The 24,626-nt window shown below is 35.4% G+C and overlaps 1 protein-coding gene across 6 annotated transcripts in view; it reads left to right on the top strand.

Annotated features, from left to right (window-relative positions):
- Positions 1-24,626, top strand: part of UBE2Q2 (ubiquitin conjugating enzyme E2 Q2) — a 62,537-nt gene that overhangs the window by 22,559 nt on the left and 15,352 nt on the right. For 2 of the 6 annotated variants that reach the window (XM_079128905.1, XM_079128904.1), the window contains 6 exons: positions 6,055-6,111; positions 9,076-9,216; positions 11,119-11,203; positions 12,617-12,677; positions 13,638-13,728; positions 20,655-20,713. In XM_079128905.1, the coding sequence (XP_078985031.1) occupies positions 6,055-6,111; positions 9,076-9,216; positions 11,119-11,203; positions 12,617-12,677; positions 13,638-13,728; positions 20,655-20,713 (494 nt within the window). Of the gene's footprint in view, positions 1-6,054; positions 6,112-9,075; positions 9,217-11,118; positions 11,204-12,616; positions 12,678-13,637; positions 13,729-16,020; positions 19,569-20,654; positions 20,720-24,626 lie in introns of those variants that run through there. The other 4 variants (XM_079128908.1, XM_079128907.1, XR_013762121.1 and 1 more) reach the window with 3 other exon arrangements.

Below are 24,626 nucleotides of genomic sequence, written 5' to 3'. Positions count from 1 at the left end.
GAGCTAAATGGTTTTTCTGCTGGCCTCATTTGAGGGCTCTCCCTATGAAGTTACATGGCACCTGGAACTTGTATGATCTGGACACTTGACTGCACTGGAATGTCCCAAGATGGGCTCTTCACCACCCACATGTCTGACATCTTCGTGTTTCATCACATGATCTTTCTCCCTACCTGGTATCTCATCCTCTAGGGCTTCTTTATGAGGCTTCTCTTTCTTCAGGAGGCTAGTCAGATCTCAAATTTTTGGCTTCCAAGAGCATGGAAGTAGAGACTGGTAGGTATTCATAAGGCTTATTAGACCTGGAACAGTTCCAGTGTTAGTTCAGCTGCATTCTGTAAGTTAAAGCAAGTCACAGGGCCAATCTAGATTCACTGTGGGATTGGGACCATAGGTGACCATGAATGCTGGGAGGTGTGCCTCATTTGGGGCCATTTCCAAATGTGGAACCATGTGCTCTAAGAACTTTTTCTTCTGATTATTCCTTATTCCTGGTATTCTGTTTTGGTCTTACAAAGGCTATGTATTCATTTGTCTTTAAGAAGTTATTTTGATACTCTTTTGTGTTCCCCCTAACTCTTTAATACATATATTTTTAGTTTATCTTGTGTCTTGTTTTTCTTTTTAAAAACTTTGCTCAAATATCTTCGTATTGTTGCTCATTCATGTTATTCTTTTAATATACCTTTCTTTTTCTGCTCATTCATACAGAGGTATCAAATGACTGGTTTGGAGTCCTTTATGACCAAGACTTGTCAACTGATAACTTTTAGGGGGAGTTTATGCTAACTTGAAACTGCTCTCTTCTACTCTATTTCCTGGTATAGGAATAAATGTTGACTGAACTACTCAATTTCTAAGACAATGAAATCTTCGATTTTTTGCCTGAGTTAGATTCTGCCTGGGTTCTGCTTAATAAGATGGGGAGAACATGTTTCAGGTCTGGGGATAGACAGACTAACTTTTTGTTATTCTCTGCTTTTTAGCTCTGTCACTCCTGCTCTCCAGTGTACTTGGTATTTGAGTCTTGAACCTCTCCTAGGTGCTGTGGAATGAGCCTTCTCATATTGGTATTACTCTAACCTGTGCCTTTACTTCACTTTGTTACATTAATTACTCTTCTGTTTATTGTAATCTTCTAATGTAGTTGGATTTTCTTTTGCAATGGTAGCCTCATTCCCCCCCCCCCCCTTTTTTTTTTTTTGGTCCTGGGAATTGGTCCCTGGGGTACTTAACCTCTGAACCAGGGTCTTGCTAAGTTGTTTAGGGCTTCTCTGAGTAGCTGAGGCTGATCTTGAACTTGAAATTCTCCTGCCTCAGCCTCCGAGTCTCTGGGATTACAGGTTTTTGCCACCATGCTTGTCTTCTTGTTTTTTAAAAGTTTGTGTTTATACAGTGACTAGTCTTCACTGTAAATTTAGTGAAGCCTCAGGAGAGAGAAGATGGGAGAAATACATGTTGTGTTCAGCTTCCTTCTCTTGGATATCTGCAACTTGTGTTTTTCACTTAACAGTATGTCATGGGCATAATATGTGTAGGTCTACCTATTTTTTCATGATTGTATATACAGTTCTATGTAGGCATTAACATAATTTGTGAATTACATGACAAAATATCCTATTGAATCATCCTTGCGGTCCCACGATAAATGTTGTTGGAATGAATATGGTAATACTTTATTTTTGTATTTTTACTTCTACTCTAAGCTTGTAGTAAAGTTCTTTGTTTCCTTTCAGGCTCTTGTTTCATTTTTCTGTCAGGGATATGACTTTGGAAAGCTTTGTCTTTTTTCCTATGATCTAGAAAAGCTTAAACCAGTAATTTTCGACCAGAGGCAGTTTGGCCTCCAATAGAATAATTGATATCTGGAGACATTTTTGGCTGTCACAACTGACTGTGGCAGAGGGATGCTGTTGGCTTTTGGCTCTTTAAACAAATGTGTAAGAATATGCCTTGAGTGCTGTTTTACTTCATTGTACAAGTTTAAAATTTTAGTGTATTTCTGAATAGTTTGCATTTCCATCTTTGTTCACATTACTCTTTTTGTGGTGCTGGGGATTGAACCCAGGGTCTTGTGCATGAGAGGCAAACACTATGCCAACTGATCTATATCCCCAGCCTGTTCACATTACTCTTATTACCAAAATTTTTGTGAAATATAACATGTATTGGAAATATGTAAAACACAAGGTTAGTGTAACACCTGGTTGCAGCTAATACCTGGGAACTACAACCTAGCCACCACCACCCAGGAGAAGAAACAGAACATTGTTAGAACCTTCAGCAGCCTCCTGCCAGATCATCATTTTCCAGTTAGTAATCCTTTCCTTACTTTAGTTTCATCATTCATGTATGCATCATTATACAGTATAGTTTAATGACTGTGTTTTTGCTTCATATTGAGTCATACTATATGTATTCATAGCTTGCTTTTGCTCAACATTGTGAAATTCATTCATATTGTGTTTGGCTACATTTCTTTTTCATTGCTGTATTTATTCCATTCAATATATTTATTCAGTGGAATATATCATATTTTTCCATGTCATGTTTGAAGTATTGTTTCCAGTTATTGCTGTCAGGAGGAGTGCTGCTATGAATCTTTTTATCTGTATTTCTTTTCTTTTTATTTTTTTTTTAATCTATATTTCTTGGTATCCTTGTACAAGTATTTATCTTGGTTTACTAAGGTATGAGGGTTAATTTCTTCTTGAGCCTGAGTTATCTAGAGAAAGAACTTTAAAAATAAACATTTTCAGATGATTTTTGGGCTACTTCTAGTAGTCACTGTGGTTAGAGAATATGGCCGGTGACTCTCAGCTATGTTATCAGCAGTTTCTTAGACTTAGCCATTGGTGTTATTGTCTTTACTTATTGTTGTCTCTTGTATTACACTCCCTGCCACCTTGTACCCTGGGTATATTAATAGTTGAGTCTCTTCCCGGTTCTTTCTTTATTTTTTTTGGACAGGGGATTGAACCTCGGGGTGCTTAACCACTGAGCCACATCCCTGCTCTTAAACATTTTAGAGACAGGGCCTCGCTGAGTTGCTTAGGGCCTTGCTAAGTTGCACTCACATCCTCCTGCCTCAGCCTGCCAAGCTGCCGGGATTATAGGCATGCACTATCATGCCCTCTTTCCAGGTTTTTTTTTTTTTTTTTTTTTTTTTTTTGTGCTGGGGATTGAACCCAGGGCCTCGTGCTTGCAAGGCAAGCACTCTACCAACTGAGCTATCTTCCCCAGCCCTCTTCCCAGTTCTTTACATTTTCATTGTTGGTATTTATTGTTACAGATGAAAAGTTTGTTTGTCTGAGTCATCTTTCTGTGTTTTTTTTTTTTGTTCGTTTTTTGTTTTTTGGTCTTGAAGTTGGTTTGGTTTTCTCTTTAACTGTGAAGTATGGACTTTTATTTTTTCAGTTTTTATTTGGGGCATTCAGAGCTCTTAATATTCTATCATCTGTCTTTAACTCAACAATTATCTCTTTTTTTCTTTCTCTGCATCCTTTGGAAAAATATTAGATCTTTATATTCTTATCTTCTGTTTCCCTTAACTATTCTCTTATTTCCTATTCTGTTTTTTTTCTTTCTTTCTCTGTATTTTAAGTGAATGTCACAGTTTAGTTTTCTTCATTTTGTTTTTGCAGTGCTGGGAATCAATCCCAGGGCTGAATGACATGCTAGGCAAGTGCTCTACTACTTATCTACATCCCCAGCCCCCCCAGTTTGATCTTTTTAATCATAAATACTTTATTCCATTGTGCTCTCTGGCCCTTTTTAATACATTTCCTTTCCTTAAAATCTTGTTTTTTATTTCCCAGAACTATTTTGTCTTTAAATGCAGTATTTTCCCAGTTACTGTAAAAGATTCCATTTAGATTTTTAAATTTTATTTCCTTCATTAGTAATGCTTCAGGTCACTTGTTTAGCTTATTTGACAAGGGACCTTTCAGGTTGTCATTTTCTTCAGCTATCTGGTGATACTTGGTTTTCTGCTTATTTATAAGTGAGGTGTACCATTGGTGAGTATTAATTGTTGATGTGGGTGTCCACAGAATTTTCATTCTCTCTGCTGTGGTCTCCTCTTCCTGGTTTGTAGACCTGTGCTGTTCCTATGGCATGAGGATAGGGAGGTACTAGCAGGTGGGGTTTCCAACTCTCAAGTTTTCAAAAGAAAGAGATAATCTGTTATGAGATTTTGCTGTTGCATTGTTGTATTAAATACACTTTAGCTGGGTGTGGTGGCACACGCCTGTAATCCCAGCAGCTCAGGAGGTTGAGGCAGGAGGATTTCGAGTTCAAAGCCAGTCTCAGCAAAAGCAAGGCCCTAAGCAACTCAGTGACACCCTGTCTAAGGAAAATACAAAAAAGGGTTGGGGATGTGGCTCAGTGGTCGAGTGCCCAAGAGTTCAATCTCTGGGTACCAAAAAATCAAAACAAAATGTTTTGTCCACTCTCACTGGGTCTGACAGGTATAGTAAGAGGCCATTAGGGTAGACTTCCTATAGAAGAGCCGTCCTTACCAACTCTACTTAGTGCAAGTACAACAAAGAATGTGTGGCTCATCTGAAAAGTTCCTGTTAAGTTTTTTAGTGGTTCTCTCCATTATCTGGATTGAGTGTGGCTTTCTCAAACCAGCAATCTGATTCCATCTGCTTTGTTTTTTAATGTGCTCTTATAATTTGGTTCACTGATAGGACTCCTCTTGTTTGTTTTCTTAGTGTAGCAGTGAATTTACTCTTATAAAATTCTTCTGTCATTTCAGTGGGGTTTTGAAAAGAAGGGAAGGCCACATTTTGAAATAAAATTCATCTTCATGTTCAAAACCCTAACTAGCTTTGTGTTTGGTTAAATTACTTATCCTTTGCTCAGGGACTAGGTCATGGTTACAGACTAGGCTATAGGTCAGAATCCCCCTAAGAGCTTTTTGAAAACAGATTTTCTGGGGGCAAGCTCTGAAATGAGCAATTCTAAAGTCACTGATGCATTCAAACTTATATGTGGGACTTTTAGGCTAGGTATGTTCTTTACATACCAAAAATAGTCTGGTTTGAAATATATACTTTAGGGAAATGAATAAGGATGAACAGTATTTTGGGAGCTGCTACTTCCTTTTTTCATTCAGTTTCTAGGAGATGAATAATAATTGTCCAAAGAGATGCAGATTTAATAAAAATATAAGTATATTCTGCATTGGGTGTGTGTGTGTGTGTGCGCATGCGCCCACATAAAATTTGCCAGCAGTTATATCCTCTGAGATAATGACTTTTCTTAAGAATTATGCTATCAGAGTAGCTAAGAACAGATGTTTAGATGCTGCTGAGATCTTTGTTGATTTAATTTGGTCTCTGGATCCTAGTTTCTTGATCTCTTAGACATTCTGAGCACTAACCTAAGCCCACCTTTATAGTTAAAGATGCATGTCTGCACCTGTGCTGTGGCCTAGGAAATTTGTTCTTGAACTTTGCCAAAACTATATATGAAGGCCCTTCCTAAAACGCTGATTTGAGTATGAACAGTAAATTGTCTTAGAGAGGTATTCTGTAGTTAAGAACATGTTTTTAGAAAGAAATTGACTCTTTAGTGAAGTGATGGTTATTTTATAGTTTTTAGTTTTATGAAGTATGTATTCCTTTGTAGCCCATCTGGCCTTTTTTAAATGTAAAGCAGTTAATTTATATAAAGATTCAGGCTTTTCAAGTTAAAAAAAGAATGTCTAAGGAATTAATGGTTTGGGATATTTATTAAAAACAAAAGGCATTGACCTTATACACATAACCATGTAAATAAATGTTTTATTTTAAATTAGCTTATGTTTAAAATTTTTTTCAGTTTTGTCTTATTTGACTAATTGCCTTTGACTTATTTGCCTTTATTTGTCAAATTGAAGCTCGATTTAAAAATACATGTTTTAATTTTAGTAAACCCTCTGTTAGTGGCACTGCAGTGATGCATGATTGATAGTTTGTCCTTAAAGCTGTGGTACCAGTGTTCTAACATACTCAGCATGTGTCTGTTTGTTCTGTGTAGAACTGGCAAATTATTTCTTTGTTTTAGAATGGAATAACAGAAGAAGTGACTTCAGAAGAGGAGGAGGAAGAAGAGATGGCCGAAGTAGGTATTTTATGTAAGAAAATAATTTCATAAGTATCTTCATTTTTTAACATTTCAGTTATTTCTAAACTTTTTTTTTGGGGGGTACTGGGGATCAAACCCAGGGTCTTGTGGTTACAAAGCAAGCACTCTACTGACTTAGCTATCTCCCCAGCCCCTCTACTAAACTTTTTTTTTAAAACTAGTTTTAATGTGGAATAATGAAAAGCACGTTATATTTGGAATGGAATGGAATTTCTAAACTCTGACTTTACCTCTAATTAATGATGGGGCTTTGAGCAAATTATTCTTACTTCCTTGAATTTGAAGAATTCTTTAACATTTGCACTAAAACTATATTTACATTTAATAGTAATCAGTTATTTAACTCATACTTGGTTATTTTTAGTAAGAACTACTGAGTTTAAGAAATTTTTTTGTTAATTTTTTTCATTTGTTATAATTAGTTATACCTGACAATGCATTTTGACACGTCATACACAAATGGAGCATCACTTCTCATTCTTCTACATGATGTAGAATCACACTGGTTGTATAATCATTTATGTACATAGGGTAATAATGTCTGATTCTTTCTATTCTTCCGACTCCCATACCCCCTCCCTTCCCTTCACTTCTCTACCAAATCCAAAGTACCTCTATTTTTCCTAGGTACCACCACCATTGTGAATTAGGATCTGCATATTGGTGAAAACATTCAGGCTTTAGTTTTGTGGGATTGGCTTATTTTGCTTAGCATGATATTCTCCAGTTCCATCCATTTACCTGCAAATGCCATAATCTCATTATTTAAGGCTGAGTAACATTCCATTGTGTATATATACCACATTTTCTTTATCCATTCATCTGTCGAAGGAATCTAGGTTGGTTCCATAGTTTAGCTATTGTAAATTGAGTTGCTGTAAATGATGATGTGACTGTAGTGTGCTGATTTTAAGTCCTTTTGGTATAAACTGAGGCGTGGGATAGTTAGGTCAAATGGTAGTTCCATTCCACATTTTCTGAGGAAGTTTTATATTTGGAAAAAAAGGAGAATTTGAGAACATTTCAGGGACTACTCACTAAGAACAAATGATATAGTCTCTTGTTAAAAAAAAAAAATCATCTAAGAACTTTATTTCTGTTTTGTGTTATTGTACTTAGAATACTAAAGACTGGGTAATCTATATCAAGAAAAGAAATTGGTTTTCTCACAGCTCCAAAGGCTGGGAAGTCCAAGATCAAGGTGCTAGCATTTAGGTCTGTTGAGGGTCACCTCACATGATGGAAAACAAAAGGACATGAGAGCAAGTGAGCCAAATGTGGTGAAGTCCCTTTTATATGGTTCTTAATTCCATTAGTGAGGAAGGAGCCCTTGAGGTCTAGTACTTCTTTAAAGCTCTACCTCTATATCATTACATTGGTGGTGAATTTTGGAGGGGACACTTTAAACCATAGCAGAGCAAATTCCATTTAGTAGAGCAAACCATTTAGTAGAGCAAATTCCAAAGACTAAGTAGTTGTTAGTTACTGATATACTTTGAGGTTTTTAGGCTCTGAAACTTTGCATTTAAACTAAAGCTTGTATGGGTGCTGTCCTTTTGGGAGAAGAAAGTTAATATGTTAGTCATGGAAAGAAGATTGGTTAAGAAAGGCAGAGGGTTAAAAATTTTGAATTAGCAACAGACATTTATATTAGATATGCTTATTGAAGGAATATCATAAGCAGAGAATAGTATGACAAGAATATTGTTTTAGAAAGATAATAATTCTATTTGGGATGTGCTGCTGAGGATTGAGATGGAGTTTTGTGGATGAGAATGTGACTGAGGGTAACAGGGTAGGAAGGAGAGATAGAGGGTGGGCATTTATGAGACCTGTGAAGGAAACATGAATAGGAAGGAACATTATGGTTGAAAAGTGCTCATAAGAGAGTTTCATGAAATGGAGTCATGGACTGAGTCTGAATAAGAACAGAATGTAATAAAGCCTGTAGTAAGGCCTGAAGATGTGGCATTCTAAGAAAGAGACCCATAGAGTCTGGATATGAGGTGGTCATTAACCTGGTCCAGAAATCACAGTGAGTTAGTCTGCTCAGAAAGATGAAGATCATACATATGAAGTACTCTATTTTAGACATTTTGGCAGTTGGAATAGAAGCAACATACTTGAAAAAAGTGCAGAATTTTTAAACCATCGAAAACTTGGAAAAGCAGTAAATATGCAGAGGTAACAACTGTTAACATTTCAGTATATTTTTCCTAGTTGTTTTTAAATATCTCTTGGTATAATTGAGATTCTGTGATTTCCATTTTGTATTTTGTGTCTTTTCATTTCACAGTTTTTGTTGATACAGAAGAAATAATTATGCTGTGTTGGTATTTTAATTTCCTATATTGTAGAGTTAATGGTTTTACTGTGTTCATGTAGATTTTGTGTTTGCCTTTGTGGTTCTTAGGATGAAATAGGCATAGTTATGTCTAAATGTGTGGTCACATTTTAGACTGGTCTAAGAATAGAATTCTAAAACTTGAAGTTTCTGGAACAAAGTATGAATAGTTAACATTTTTGGTACCTGCTGCGAAACTGTTTCAGAAGTTCCTTTTGTGCAGGTGGTATGCACCTGTAGTCCCAGCTCCTTGGGAAGCTGAGGCAGGAGAATTGGTTGAGTTGAGATCAGCTGGGCAATATAAGCAAAACTAATAAAAAAAATTCATATTGATTTATAAGATGGCATATTTATTGAGAGTCATGATTTTGTAAAACTATTAGATCTGCTTTATTCATAGTCTGGCTTTTAAACAAAACAATATTATAGGAGGGAACCTTTTGAATATTCAATTCCTTTTTTCCCCTCCTCCCCATAAAATGGATGCATCCTCTTTTCTGTTCCCTTTTTATTCCAGTCAAGAGTAACTTAACTTTAGGAATAAGAAACTACTGAAGAAAAATAACTTGAATAAGCTATTATTTTTCTTTTTGTAGGATATAGAAGACTTGGATCATTATGAGATGAAGGAAGAAGAGCCTATTAGTGGGAAAAAGTCAGAGGATGAAGGAATTGAAAAAGAAAATTTGGCAATATTAGAGAAAATTAGGAAGACTCAAAGGCAAGACCATTTAAATGTAAGTATGTATAACCTAGATCCTGTGGTTAAGTAATTATAGATAATATCAGGCAGTTCATTGATACCAATCTTAGCCGGTCACCTCTTCTAACCCTGCTTTAGTAGTGGATTCAGTCATACGTTTTGTTGACTAGCCACTTTCTACTTTTACATCTACTCTTTATGTCCTCGCACCATCTATGATTTTGTTGTGTGCCCCCTTTTTCAGCCTCTTTATTCTGTTTTCTTTGCTTACCTTCCTCCTTGTGGGATCTATAGATCCAATTCAGTCTCTCCTACAAAGTTTTTGCTATTCAGATTCTTTTTCCTCCATGAACCTGGCCTTTGGTCCATCCTGTCCTGACCACTTTGCACCTTTTTTATCTGAAGCAGCATATGGGGGTATGAAATGAACTCCGTTTGGTGATAAAACACACCTTCATGACTTGTTTCCTCAACTCAAAAATGTGGACAGATAATACATACCGTTTTGATGACTCCTGGGAGAAATAAGAATGTGTACATTTGTATGTGTATATATAAGTGTGTGTGTAATGTTTATAAACATATATAATGCCCAGAGAAGGAAACATCAAAATAATAGTCTGGCTCTCTGATCACTCATTACCACCTGCCTTCTATTGGAACTATTTCTTAATTCCATGAAATCCTAAGACTAGTTGCTTTGTCTTAGAAAAACACAGGTAATGCATTGTTATGCAAGTAAGTACCAAGATTTATAAATAGATTACTCTTCCTTCTTCAGTCTTATTTAATATGTTAATTTAATTTGGCACATCTTTTTAATATAGCAAGGAAATTTAGCTAACTACATATTTTGATTGTGATAACTGAATCAGTGGTTACTATACTTGCTATGTCTTTTGATTGACTCCAGTTTATATGCATTATAGTCAGAACAATTAAAAATTATTGAACGCTTTCACATGATAAACAATGCTAAGTATTTTATATTTTCTGTGCCTTCTCATTAAATTTTCATAGCCACTATATGAAGTAGGTAATCTTTATATTTTATAGATGTGAAAGCTAGAACTTAAGTCAGTTCAAGATCACCTAATTAGGAAATAATATCTTTGTACTATTTTTCTCTTTAAATGTAGTGTAACCTTTAAAAATCTTTAAAATTTCACATGATGGAAGAATAGTTCCATTCATATTCATTCTTAGGATAAGATATTGGCAAATTTTCTTCTTTAGAGAAGTCCCAACACTGAAAATAATTGCAACCAGTTGTATACAGGCAATCATGTTGTTCAGTTTCTTAATGTATAAGCTATACCTTCATTGTAATATTCTTGCTTGCAGGTCTTATTAATGGAACTCTATTTTGGTTAATGTCATGTGAGGGTCTTCTAGTATTCCCCCCCGCCCCCCCCCCCCCCCTGTTGGTACTGGGATTGAACCAGGGGTACTTTACCTCTGAGCTACATCCCTAGTCCTTTTTAGTCTTTTAAAAATTTGAGATAGGGTCTCCCTAAATTGCTGAGGCTGTCCTTCAACTTGTGATCCTCTTGCCTCTTAGCTTCTCGAGTTGCTGGGATTACAGACATGTGCCACTGTACCCAGCTCTTGTAGTATTTTCTAAATTGGAGTTTGGAAGAGACTTGTACTGAATTCTAAACTGTTAGAGTCCATGATGGTCTGAACATGTTGGCTAAACTCCCTCCTACCCCCTAAATTATAAGAAATACTAAATGAACCAGACTTATCCCCCCACTTTTATATTCCTTTGAAACTTAATAATTCTTCATTTAATTGAGCTTTTTATGACTTCTTAAAGTGTTGAGTGGTAGTTCATTTTTACAAACTCATTGTGAACTTTTATATTAGAGTCAAATATCTTAAATCTAATTACTTGCCTCAATAGACCCTGTAAACAGCAGGTTTTATGTTTCAGGGTGCGGTGTCTGGGTCAGTGCAAGCTTCAGATAGACTTATGAAAGAGCTCAGGGACATATACAGATCACAGAGTTATAAAACAGGTAAGGACTCCTGGATCTCTACTGCCTGTTCTTTTGCTGGTTTCTATTTTCAGCTAATGTCATTTCATATAACTGGACAGAAATAGAAACGTTTATTAACTTTATTTTAGAGATACAAAATTTCAGTTTAATTGAGTTCCCAAAGATATAGGAGATAAGATAGGATGAGTTTAGTTTTTGGCTCAAAAGAAAAAATCTTTTTAAATAGATATAATGTTTTCACCTTCTTCCTGATAGAGATTTAACTCGTGATCTTTATCTTTTTGAAAAAGCATGAGTAATATTGCTTTATAAAGTGTTTAAGATTAATATTTGTATATTTCATTATGCAAAGAGAACTTTTGCCAAGTTGATTTTTATTTTTTCCTTTTTTAAAAATAACAAACGCTTACTATAAGGGGTAGTTATGGTACTACTTTAAAAATAGATGGACTTTTTTTTTCTTTTGTCTTTTTTCCATTTCATAGTTTGACGTAAGTGCTCTTTCTTACCCAATAAGATTTTGCATATTGTGGAACCTCTTTAACTAGAAGTAATCTACTTGTCAGAGTATTATTTATTAAGGGAGAGAACTGAACTTTGGTGGGAAAGATAGCATTGTGATCTATTCCAGAATCCTCAGTGATCATTTGAAAATTATTAGAATTGCTTAGAAACTTGAAACAACCCCCTCCCACTTCATAGAGTGCAAGATAAGCCAAATGTATTTGAGTATCCTAATAGTTGTAAGAAATCTAAAAGTTGTAGCTGTAGAAACCTAGACAGTTAAATGTTTGGATACTAGTTTTTTATCTTCAAGTGTTAATGACTTCATATGTTTGAGCATTTTTTATATTGGCAGAAAACTGAATAATCAGATAATAGGTAGTTTGGTTGAATTTACATTTAACCATATATTATTACAATTATTGAAAAGATTGACAGCAGATTTATGTATACTGACTTGGAGAAATGTCCCAGAAAGTTGAAGAATGATCATAAAACAGTATATGTAGTATTCCATTTTTGTAGAAATGTTTCTTCACATACATAGAAAAGTCTTAAGTACATATGGTTTTGCATAATCTATTTTTTCAAAGGGTCATGGTAAGCAGTTTCTGAATTCATTAAAGAATCCTCTTGGGCTGGGGGTATAGCTCAGTTATTAAGAGTGCTTGCCTCACATGCACAAGGCCCTGGGTTCAATCCCCAGGACCGTATACACGAAAAAGAATCCTCTTCTAGCTTTAATTATCTGTTAAAGGCATAAGACTTAGTCCCAGTGGTCAAATATTTGTAATATAGCTGAGATGTTTCATTTTTTTTTTTTAATAGCAAAAGTTATAGATTTGTTGGCTATTTAGCATTTGTGTTTACAACAGAGTAATAGTTACATGATCAAATGAATAACCAGCAAGCCTTTTATCTTTTCAGGGATTTATTCAGTGGAACTCATAAATGACAGTTTATATGATTGGCATGTTAAACTGCAGAAGTAAGTGACTTTTTGGTGCTAAACCACTCTTTGCAATGTTAGACTAATCACAATAAAGTTTTTTTTTTTTTTTTTTTTTTTTTTTTTTTTGCTTCTGTTTTGATATCTTTATAATACGGCTTTACTTAAAACTTTAGACCTTATTTCTGTGGAAGTGGTTCTTAGGTTTTTAAAATGAGCTGTTACTAAGGCTCAGTAAATGTCTGAGAAAGAGGTACCGATTGTGAAGTAGTGTTTCATGGACTTTGAGACAATGGCAACTTAGAAACAAGTGTATTCAGTAACCTGAGGAGGGGTGGGGTTGTGGCTTAATGGTAGAGCGCTTGCCTAGCATGTATGAGGTACTGGGTTCAATTCTCAGCCCCACATAAAAATAAATAAATGTATAAAAAAATGTATTCTACTAAAAAGTTATATAAATATGAGGCCACATTCAGGATGGCTTCAAATAAAACCAGATGAGACTATGATAACCCATTTATGTTTGAAATAGGAGATTTGGGTTTATTTATATGACTATTTTATATATATAACTTGTACACAAATTTAGATTTTTATTATAGTGATTTGATTTTTCATGGTTTTGTCAGTGACAAATTTCTCTCCGTGAGCCCCTTGGCTAATAATAGAATTTTAGGAAAGCATGTTAAAATGTTTTTGAGTTAGTTCTTGAGAAACTCGTGTACATGTGACTGTTTTTAATTAAAATGACTGTTAACTTTGAATTCCCTTATTAGAATATATTTAGGGTACTACTATTTATTTTTGGCATTTATTCCCAAGGAACTAGAGACCACATTGACCTATTTTTCCTGGGGCTCTAGAGTGGTGTTAGAATTTCTCTGTGTGAAACTTACCCTGGAAGTTATGTTTTGGTTCTTGGACTGCTTCATATTTGAATTTAGTAAGAAAAATTCTCTAATTTTCTGTTTGAATTGGCTCTTGTTTTGTTATTCTCAGGGTTGACCCTGATAGTCCGTTGCACAGTGATCTTCAGATCTTAAAAGAAAAAGAAGGCATAGAATACATTTTGCTTAACTTCTCTTTTAAGGTAAGAATTTAGTGATGAAACTTCATATTTTTCAAATGGGAGTGTATATTTGTATAACTGCTTTGGAAAACTATTTGGTATAGAAGATATTTGCACCCTTTATTTCAAGAATTTTCTCAGCATATGCTTCACAAGAAATGAGTCCTCAGGCATTCCAAGAAACATACGTAAGAATGTTGAAAGTAGCATTGTTTGTTAAAGGCCCAAACAGTAAATAACCCAAATTTCAATTAAACAGAGAATTGTAGTATTCATAAGAAGTAATACAGCTATATGCAACAAGATGGGTGAATCTTAAATACAGTGTTGAGCAATAGAAACCACATCTCAAACCTGTTGTATAGGATCCCATTTATGTAGAATTCAAAGATAGGTAAAACTAATATTGTGTTGGGCATTCTCAGTGGAGGCACCATCACCCCAGTGAGGTAAAAATTGGTTCTTGGTGAAAAAAAATCTATTATATGGTCCATAGCTCTCAGAACAAACAAAAATGCAGTTCTGTGGTGTCAAAAATCGGAGGAATTGGGTGGGTTGAAATTAGGAAAAAAAAAATTCTAAAAGAATTTCTGGAGAGGGACAAAAATTAAAAGGCGGCTAAGAAATGCTGACATGGATTCATACCTGGGCAGTAAAACTTATCAAGAGCAAAGATGTGATTACCGTACAAATTGGAATAAGGAGTCTATCTAGGAGTTGAGAGCTAAAAGGGCATCTGTGTGCTCCTTGGATACTGACTGTAGTCCTTCTTGAGCAGGGTGTTGGTTACATGGGCACATAGTTTACAATAACTTATTAAGGTATACCTTTATATTTTATGCACTTTACTGAATTTATGATATTTAGCAGTTATTTTTAAGATGCTGCAAATATCTAAAAAGAGTAGCAATAGAATCTAGATAAAATGTTAGTGATTTAATATGATAAAATGTAATGGCTTAGATTTTAAAAAATATATTGAATCTTTTGATTAAAAACACTAGGAAGGTATCCCTAAGTAGTTATATTTGAATTATATGGAGCTTCTTTTTGATTGGTTCTTTTAAATTAAGAAAAATTTATTCAAACATTGTCTAGCAGATATTTTTTTCCCCATTTCAATTAGGTAGCTTTTATGCATTAGATGATGGAGGGCTTTAGATCTGGCAGTATCTAAAATATGATCCTAGTCTTCAAGAGCCTGTAGTCTTTCTGGGGGGAAATCAGTGTGATGAAGGCTATAGACCATTTTTGGAGGTAATGGTGAAAAGTCTGGAATCACCTTTATGCACTAATGTTTGAGGTTTTAATGAAAGGGTATGATTGACCTTTGAAGATTTTTCTTTTTTATTAAATAGTCATTGTGCCTTTAGTGGCAGAGTTTGGAATAGGGTATATTTCTGGAAGATTAATTGGGGTTTATATTTCAGTCTTAGCAAGAAGCGATGAAGACCTGGCAGAGGGGTGGTGGTGTAGAGTAGGTAGAGATATGAAGTGTTTTGAAGGAAGAAAACAAAGATGAAAGATTAGTTTATTTATACTTACGGAAAGAATGGCAGTAAGTTTTTGAAAGTTTCTTTCTTAGGTTTTATGTGTGTATATTCTTGTTTGGCATATATCTTACGACTGTACTTCTTGAAATAGCCTAAACTTTTAGGATTTTTCCTCAGTTTTGTTAATGCAGAAACTATTTCAGTTATCTCCTGGGTTGTTTTCCTAGAATGTGAGTTTGGTATGTATTTACTGCAGTTGATAATCTTCACTTCTACTGAATTTATATGGGGCAATGAATGAAATGCCCAAGCAAAACAAACCAGCAAACAAAACTACTGAAAACCAGGAAAGTATTTTTTAAAAAACAAAACCAAACCTCATGCAAAGTATTTTATCCTGAGAAAATCATCATTAAATCATATACTCAGATGCCCAACACCAAGCTTAAGAAATAAAAACCTTATCAGTACCTTGAAGCTACCCACTTTGTGCCCCTCCATTTCACTTTCTCCTTGAAGCTATTTTTATTTTATTGATTTTTTTTTTTTTTTTTTTTGTTTGTGTGTGTGTGTGTTGCTGAAGATTTGAACCTAGAGCACCCCAGGCAAACACTCTTACCAATGAACTACATTTCCAGTCCTTTATATTTTATTTTGAGACAGCTCAGTTGCCCTGACTGACCTTGAATTTGTGATCCTCCTACCTTAGCATCCTGAGTAACAGATTACAGGTGTGGGAGATCTTTTAAAAGGAAAATGAAATCTTGACCAGGAGAAATTGTGATGCAGGTAGTGTTTTCGTTATTTTTTCCTGCCCTAGGTAGAACTTCAGGGAGGGGATGATCTGGGAGGTAAATGGCTGAAATTCTATTTGATTTGTATTACTGGACCATGGCTCCTGACAGCAGAAAGAAGGGCCTTTTCTAGGGTTGGAGTGTTTAAGAGACCTGGGAAGAATGTGATTGTCCTGAGCTAACTGACCTTATGAAGAGGACCTTAAACTGAATTGCCAAGTTATTAGTATCGGGATTCACAGACTTTGGAGGATAGCAGGTATGACTCAGAAAGAAAGATTGACAGGAAGGAGCCAGAACTCTATATATTTATGGTCTCAGATATCCACAGTCAGTGAGAGTCATGAATAATAAGAAAAATAGAACATGGAGAATAACATAAGAATGGGAATTGTACCTGGTTAGCAACTTTGTAAATCTGTTCTGTGCTTTTTTCCCCCACTTTAGTACTAGGGATTGAACCCAGGGGCATTCTACCACTGAGCTATATCTCCAACCCTTCTTATTTTTTATTTTGATACTTGTGAAGTTGCAGAGGTTGGACCCCAAATTGCCACCATCTTGCCTGGGCCTGGGATTACAAGTGTGTGCCATTGTGCTTGAATGAATGCTACTTTAAAGGAAGTAATTTTTCTGGCTTTTCAGGTCACATCTGAGGTCACTGAATTGAATTCTAAGTTAGTAAAGCATGGTTTAGTTAGACAAATTTTGGTTCATTTAGAGAATAGTAGCCAGGATTGGGAATATTCTATTCAATGTCCTAAGATTATTAAATTGTGGAATTGGAGAATATTGTGGTTCATGATAACTTGTCCTCAACTATTTGCAGGACTGATATTTGGAAGCATTAGTTTTGTTTTTTGTTTGTTTTGTTTTGATGTATACAGGATATAAAACTAATAAGTCGAATTATAAAGAGGCAATTTTCAACTCAATATAAGGAAGTGATTTTTAACTATTTGGAACCATGGCAATGTCATCTTTCAAAAATAGTGTTTTTAATCCTTAAGAGTAGCTTACAAGGCCAAGAAATTGGAAATTAGATAACTTTATGAGATCTTGTAAGCCTGAGATTCTCCGTTTCTGAGTTAGTTAGTATACTAAGCTTCTATTTAACAGTAACCCTCAAACTTTATATTCACTGAAGAATTCCCTTTTATTTTTGAAAAATCTTGATTAGTTGAATTCCAGGGTATAGCATTTATGGAGCAGAATTCTCAGGTTTTGATGCAGAAAAATTATTCTGAAGAACTATTTAAAATGAAGATAGTTCTCAAAAGAGATTTTGTATTCACTCATTTGGGATCCCATATTAAAAGATCCAAAATAGAAGATTAAATGAGGTTGCACTTTACCACGCTTTCCATACATGCCTTTCATTATGATGATAAATATGAGTAAATGGTGAACCCTTATTTGAAAGTAGGTGATTATCATTAGGGTGGTATCTTTGTGTAGGTAGATTTTCTTTCCAACTTGCAATAGAAATATAAGGTTATCCAGTTTAGCTACTAGAAGTGTGCTTTATCTTCTGTTAGTAGGATTGAATTTTCATAATTTTTATTAGTTCGTCAGAATCTTACTTGAGGATAGGCAGAGAATGTAAGGTTAAGTAAGTTACTGAAATTATGCTGCTGCTTCCTCTCAGTGTAATTTGTTTCCTTGGAAATAACTGGATGAGACAAATATTTGTTTGGATCTCTTCTCAAATTTTTTTTTAAAGGCATTAAGTTTCCTTTAATTCCATTTTGTTTAATGTAGACATTGGAGATAATTTCTCTGACTTCCTGTCATGTCTTCATTAGAGACAGTGTGCCATCTCCCTATCTGACTGCTCTTAAGGGAGTGAGGGGCAGCCTTGGTCTTTTGGTCAAGGGACTGACCTCTAACACTCTGCTGTCTTTGCCTCAGTTCTTTGAGGGAAAAAGCTCTTACTCAGGAAGTAGTTTCCAGAATTGAGAATTTGAAAAATAGTGTGCTTGTTAGCCTAGAAGTTGCCAGGGTTTTTTTTTTTTTTTTTTCCTCATCTTCTCCTTTTGTTGTATGTTTTTATGAAGTCTGGTGTTCTTTGACTTTTTTTCTTTCTTTTAGTATTGAGGTTTGAACTGAGGGGTGCTCTAACCACTAACCTACATCCCCAGTACTTTTTTTTTTTTTTTGTACCAGTGATTGAACTCGGGGGCACTCAACCACTGAGCCACAGCCCCAACCCTATTTTGTATTTTATTTAGAGACAGGCTGCTTAGCACCTCACCATTGCTGAGGCTGGCTTTGATCCTCCTGTCTCAGCCTCCTGAGCTGCTGGGACTACAGGTGTGTGCCCCTGTGCCCGGCTCCAATCCTTTTTATTTTTTATTTTGGGCCAAGGTCTTGCTAAATTGCTGAGGCTGGCCTTGAATTTAGAATCTTCCTGCTTCAGCCTTCCAAATCACAGGGATTACAGGCTTGTACCACTGTGCCCTGCAGTCTTTGACTTTTAAGTGAAGCAATTAGTCCATTACATTGTGTTATTGCTGATATTTGGGTTTAAATCTACCATTTTATGGACGGTTTTTAATATGGATTTCATGCTTTGTTTTTCTCTTTAATTTTTTTTTCTTTTTATGCCACTTTTTATTTCCCATCACTCCTACCTTGGTAGTTGTATGTTCTTTTACTCTTCCTTCTTACCCTGCAATTACAGTATGTATGTCCTTGCCTAGTCAAAGTCTAATGTAAATTTGTTAATTTGTATTTCTTCGTTGTCAGTAAAAGAACTTTGGAACGCTTTTGAGTTCATGTACTCCCTGCCTCATACTGTTATTGTCATGCATTTTAGTTCTGTACTTAACTAAAATCCTATACTTTTAAAATAACGAATATTCAGGAGGATCTATCTGTATATTTGCAACTTTCATGTTTTTATTCTCCCAGGTTCTTATTTGGCATATTTTCTCCTACCTGAAAATATTCTTTAGAATTCCTTACATTGTGGGTCTGTGGATAGGAAAATGTCTTTTTATTTCATTTCAAAGTGTTTTCATTGAGTCTGAATTTCTAGGTTGGCAATTCCTTTCTTTCAGTACCTTGAAGAGACCATTTTCTTTATGGTACATAGACTATTCTTTCTCTTGAAGTACTTACAGTGGTTAAAATCTAGTGAAGTCTTTGGTTTTAGAAAATTCTAACTAGTTCTTCTGTTCTGGTCTCCCTTCTCCTTCTAGGACCCAGAATGTGAGAAAACTTTATATTGTCTTGTTATTTTCTGCTTTTTGGTCTTTTCTAGCTTCATTCTGGATATTTCTGACCTATTTTCCTAATGACAGAATTTTTCTTCTGTAGTTAAACTCATCCATGAAGTTACCAATTGCAGTTATTGTATGTCTCATTTTCAGAATTTCAATGAGATTCAAATTTATAATTTGCAGTTCTCTGCCAGGTTTTCAATCTTGTCTTTTCTTGAAACTAATCAGCATTATTTGAAAGCATGCCTGCTAACTATTATCTCTGTCCCTTATGGTTTTGTCTGTTTGCTTCTCTTATTTTCTGTCCTGTGTGCTAGTTATTTTCTATTTTTATGAATGTATGTGTTTTTTTACAAGAATATTTTTAGTTGTAGATGGACATAATACCTTTATTTATGTGGTGCTGAGAATAGAACCCAGTGCCTCACACATGCTAGGCAAGTACTCTTATCACTGACCTACAACCCCAGCCCTGTATGTATGTTTTTGGTACCAGGGATTGAACCTGGGGTGCTTAACCACTGAGCTGCATTCTCAGCCCTTTTTATTTTTTTATTTTGAGACAGGGTATAAGTTGCTTAGGGCTCATTAAGTGGTTGAGGCTGGCTTTGAACTTGTAATCCTCCTGCCTCAGCCTCTGGAATTATAGTTGTGCACCACCATGCCCAGCTTGACTAGTTATTTTCCATGATAGATGTTACATATAAAAAAAATTTGGAACTGATTTTAAGCCTTTGGCAGTGTTATTCTCCTGAGAGGATTTATATTTTCCCCTGTCAGGGACTTGGAACCCAGAATAATTAGGGATTGAGATGATTTAAAGTTGAACTTGATTCCCGTCCAGAGCAGTTTGTCCTTTAGGATCCCAAACTAAAGTGTAAAAAACCTCATCAGTGCCTTTCCTTGGGGGATTCTGAGCTCAGACTTTGATCTCCCTATCCCTAAGTCTGTGAGTGCTACCCAGTTTGTGAATCTCGTTATCTTTTTCTCCTGTAGTTTGGTGGTGGTGGTGGTTGGGGCAGGGGCAGGAGGACTAAGGGAAAAACAAACCTGCTCCCCCCCCTTTGCTTTTTCTTCCCACATTTAGCCCTGTAATTGTGACATTTTGTCCACCCTTTCTAGTTATCAGTCAGAAAATTGATCTATTATTATTGGAGTGATTCTTTTAAAGAGGTCTGTTGTAAGTAGAACCACTTCATATATTTTATAAGTTTACCAAAACTGTGTTTTGGTCCTGATCTTAAGTTCCTGATCTTAAGTTCATTTTTCTTTGCTTTGGTTTTTGTTTCATCTTATTTCTTGGTACCGATTTTACTGTTATCCTTATTATCAGACACCAAATATATGCATTCTTTATAGATTACTTTAAAATCTTCTAAATGTATAATATTAACGATGTTCTTGAAATTAATTAAACTTGCTCATTTCCTTTTTAGGATAACTTTCCCTTTGATCCTCCATTTGTTCGAGTGGTATTACCTGTTCTCTCAGGAGGGTAAGTTTAAGTGATTACTTATTTTTGATCGTGTGCATCAGAATCATTTGGAGAACTAGTTAAATTCTATGGACCTCCATTGCTAGGCTACTACCACATGGTTTCTGATGCAGCGGTTCTGTGGTGGGACCTGAGAATTTACATTTCTAGGAAGTTGATATGGCTGATTTGGAGCCCACATTCAGAACCAGTAGTATAAATTGTTAAGTTGTTTATGGGTAGAGTTTTTAATGATTCCTATTATTTACCATTTACAAGTTTTTTTTCAAATATAAATTGTGATTGAGGATGTGAATTATGATTGGAGAGTGATTCCTACATGCTGATGATCCATCCTAAGTGGTATTTCTAGGAGTAATCACAAGTTATCTCATGGGCCTGTGTTGCTGAGCTCAGACTTTGATCTCCCTATCCCTAAGTCCATGAGTGCTACCCAGTTTGTGAATCTTTCTTTCTCTCCTATAGTTTGGTGGTGGTGGGGAGGGATGACTAAGGGAAAAAGAAACCTGCTCCCCCCTTTACTTTTTCTTGCAAAAAGCAAGTGGCAGTTTAGTTACAGTTTAGCAGTATCAAATGGATTGTCAGAGTTTTATTGAAGTTTATATTGCTTCTTTTTCATGGTTAAGAGTCTTATGGAAAATGGGGAAAACATAATATGTACCTAGGTTAGTTACGAAATGTTCTGTAGACCCACAAAGTAGGAGCAGCTAAACTAATTTTATCATTTTCAGATGGATATTTAATTTCACTTTGTGAGATAATTTATATTATAGTGATAAATTCTAAAAATATATCCAGTCCTAAGTCAATCATTTCTATGATTTGAGATGATAGTTAACATTAAGGTAAAAAATTTGGGTGACTACTAAGAGACTTCTTAACCGTTCTTAGAAATGATCTGCTCCTAACTTATACAGTATGTACATGCTTATTTCTGTTTTGGGGGGAATCAAATCATGTGAATTATTGTTTCTCAGTATAGTCAGAATGTTTTAACTGTGATATTGATCCTATAGAATAGTTCCTGGACATGGTTTCTGTCAAAAGCTCAAGTAAACCAAAGTATGGCTTTATAAAAATATTCAGTGTTTATGGATGTGCTGAGCCCATTTGACTTCTTTAACACAAATACTGTTGCTTTTTAAGAGTTTACTTACCTGATAACCTGTAGCCTAGTCCTTTGCCATATCTCCCAGAACGTTCTGTGAATGCCGATACAGTGCTATGTTAATAGGTATTCGATTCAAAAAGATTATAGGGTTTTGGGAAACCAGGCTCACAATATTCATTACCAAAATGTCTTAGAGCCTTAAAGTGACTTTCCAAGAAGATGTTAAAAAGCAGCTTTTCCCAAATCTATTTAACTAATTATTATTTTTTTAAAATTTATTTTTATTGTAAACAAATGGGATACATGTTGTTTCAGTTTGTGTATGGAGTAACAGCATACCATTTGCATATTCATATATTTACATAGAGTAATGATGTTTGATTCATTCTGTTATTTTTTTTCCTCCCCCCCCACCCCTCCCACCTCTTTTCCCTCTATACAGTCCCTCCTTCCTCCATTCTTGTCCCCCTCCCACCCGCCATTAAGTGTCATCATCCGCTTATCAGTGAGATCATTCCTCTTTTGGATTTTTGAGATTGGTTTATCTCACTTAACATGATATTCTCCAATTTCTTCCATTTGCCTGCAAATGCCATAATTTTATTATTCTTTATAGCTGAGTAATATTCCATTGTATATATATACCACAGTTTCTTTATCCATTCGTCAATTGAAGGGCATCTAGGTTGGTTCCATAGTCTGGATATTGTGAATTGAGCCGCTATGAACATTGATGTGGCTGTATATATATTTTTTTTTATGATATATTTTAAGATGACATCCTCCTTATAGAAATTTTATTTCTGAGATGAATTAAACTAACCTGATTTCCTGGGTTTTCTGAGAGCCACTATGTGACCTAGCAGACCCTCTTAAAAATTTCAATCAAATATATGCTTTTTGATTACAAGATCTCTGTAGAGCTGTTTTAGGTATCCATTGCTACACAGAGCCTTATCATCTCGCATTTTAGTGTTTGTGTTTTTGTCGATTTTATTTGGTTGCTTGTTTTGAAGTGCTCTTTTTTTTTTAATTCAAAATCATAAATTTACATAGGGCACTGTTGTTTGATTCATTCTGTTATTTTTTCCCTTCCCCCCCCACCCCTCCAACCCCTCTTTTCCCTCAATACAGTCCTTCCTTTCTCCATTCTTACCACCCACCTTGTCCTTAACCCTAAACCTAACCTTAACCCTAACGCTAACTCCTCCTACCCCCCCTTATATGTCCTCATCCGCTTATCAAGATCATTCGTCCTTTAGTTTTTTGAGATTGGCTTATCTCACTTAGCATGATATCCTCCAATTTCATCCATTTGCCTGCAAATGCCATGATTTTATCATTCTTCATGGCAGAGTAATATTCCATTGTATATATATGCCACATTTTCTTTATCCATTCATCAACTGAAGGGCATCTAGGTTGGTTCCACAATCTGGCTATAGTGAATTGAGCAGCTGTGAACATTGATGTGGCTGTATCTCTGTAGTATGCTGATTTTAAATCCTTTGGGTATAGGCCAAGGAGTGGGATAGCTGGGTCAAATGGTGGTTCCATTCCAAGCTTTCTGAGAAATCTCCATACTGTTTTCCAGAGTGACTGCACTAATTTGCAGTCCCACCAGCAATGTATGAGTGTACCTTTTTCCTCACATCCTCTCCAACACCTATTGTTGCTTGTATTCTTGATAATCGCCATTCTAATTGGGGTGAGATGGAATCTTAGTGTAATTTTGATTTGCATTTCTCTTAAAGATGTTGAACATTTTTTCATATATCTGTTGATTGCTTGTACATCTTCTTCTGTGAAGTGTTTGTTCATTTCCTTAGCCCATTTGTTGATTGGGTTATTTGTATTCTTGGTGTAGAGTTTTTTGAGTTCTTTATATATTCTGGAAATTAGTGCTGTATCTGAAGTATGAGTGACAAAGATATTCTCCCACTCTGTAGGCTCTCTCTTCACATTGCTGATAGTTTCCTTTGCTGAGAGAAAGCTATTTAGTTTGAATCTATCCCAGTTATTGATTCTTGCTTTTATTTCTTGTGCGATGGGAGTCCTGTTAAGGAAGTCTGATCCTAAGCCAACAACTTGAGGATTTGAACCTACTTTTTCTTCTATAAGATGCAAGGTCTCTGGTCTGATTTCAAGGTCCTTGATCCATTGTGAGTTGAGTTTTGTGCAGGGTGAGAGACAGGGGTTTAGTTTCATTCTGTTGCATATGGATTTCCAGTTTTCCCAGCACCATTTGTTGAACAGGCTATCTTTTCTCCATTGCATATTTTTGGCACCTTTGTCTAGTTTGAGAAAATTGTATTTATTTGGGTTTGTGTCCGTGTCCTCTATTCTGTACCATTGATCTACCTGTCTATTTTGGTGCCAATACCATGCCGTTTTTGTTACTATTGCTTTGTAGTATAGTTGAAGTTCTGGTATTGCGATACCCCGTTTCATTCTTCCTGCTAAGGATTGCTTTAGCTATTCTGGGTTTCTTATTTTTCCAGATAAATTTCATGATTGCTTGCTCTATTTCTGTAAGGTACATCATTGGGATTTTAATTGGAATTGCATTGAATCTGTATAGCACTTTTGGTAGTATGGCCATTTTGACAATATTAATTCTGCCTATCCAAGAACATGGGAGATCTTTCCATTTTCTAAAGTCTTCCTCAATTTCTTTCTTCAGTGTTTTGTAGTTTTCATTGTAGAGATCTTTTACCTCTTTGGTTAGATTGATTCCCATGTATTTTATTTTTTTTGAGGCTGTTGCAAATAGTTGTTTTTCTCATTTCCCTTCCAGCTGTT

The sequence above is a fragment of the Sciurus vulgaris genome (assembly GCF_902686455.1).
Source record: "Sciurus vulgaris genome assembly, chromosome: 2".
NCBI classification, from domain to species: Eukaryota; Metazoa; Chordata; class Mammalia; order Rodentia; family Sciuridae; genus Sciurus; species Sciurus vulgaris.
This window is presented reverse-complemented; position numbering and strand designations above follow the sequence as displayed.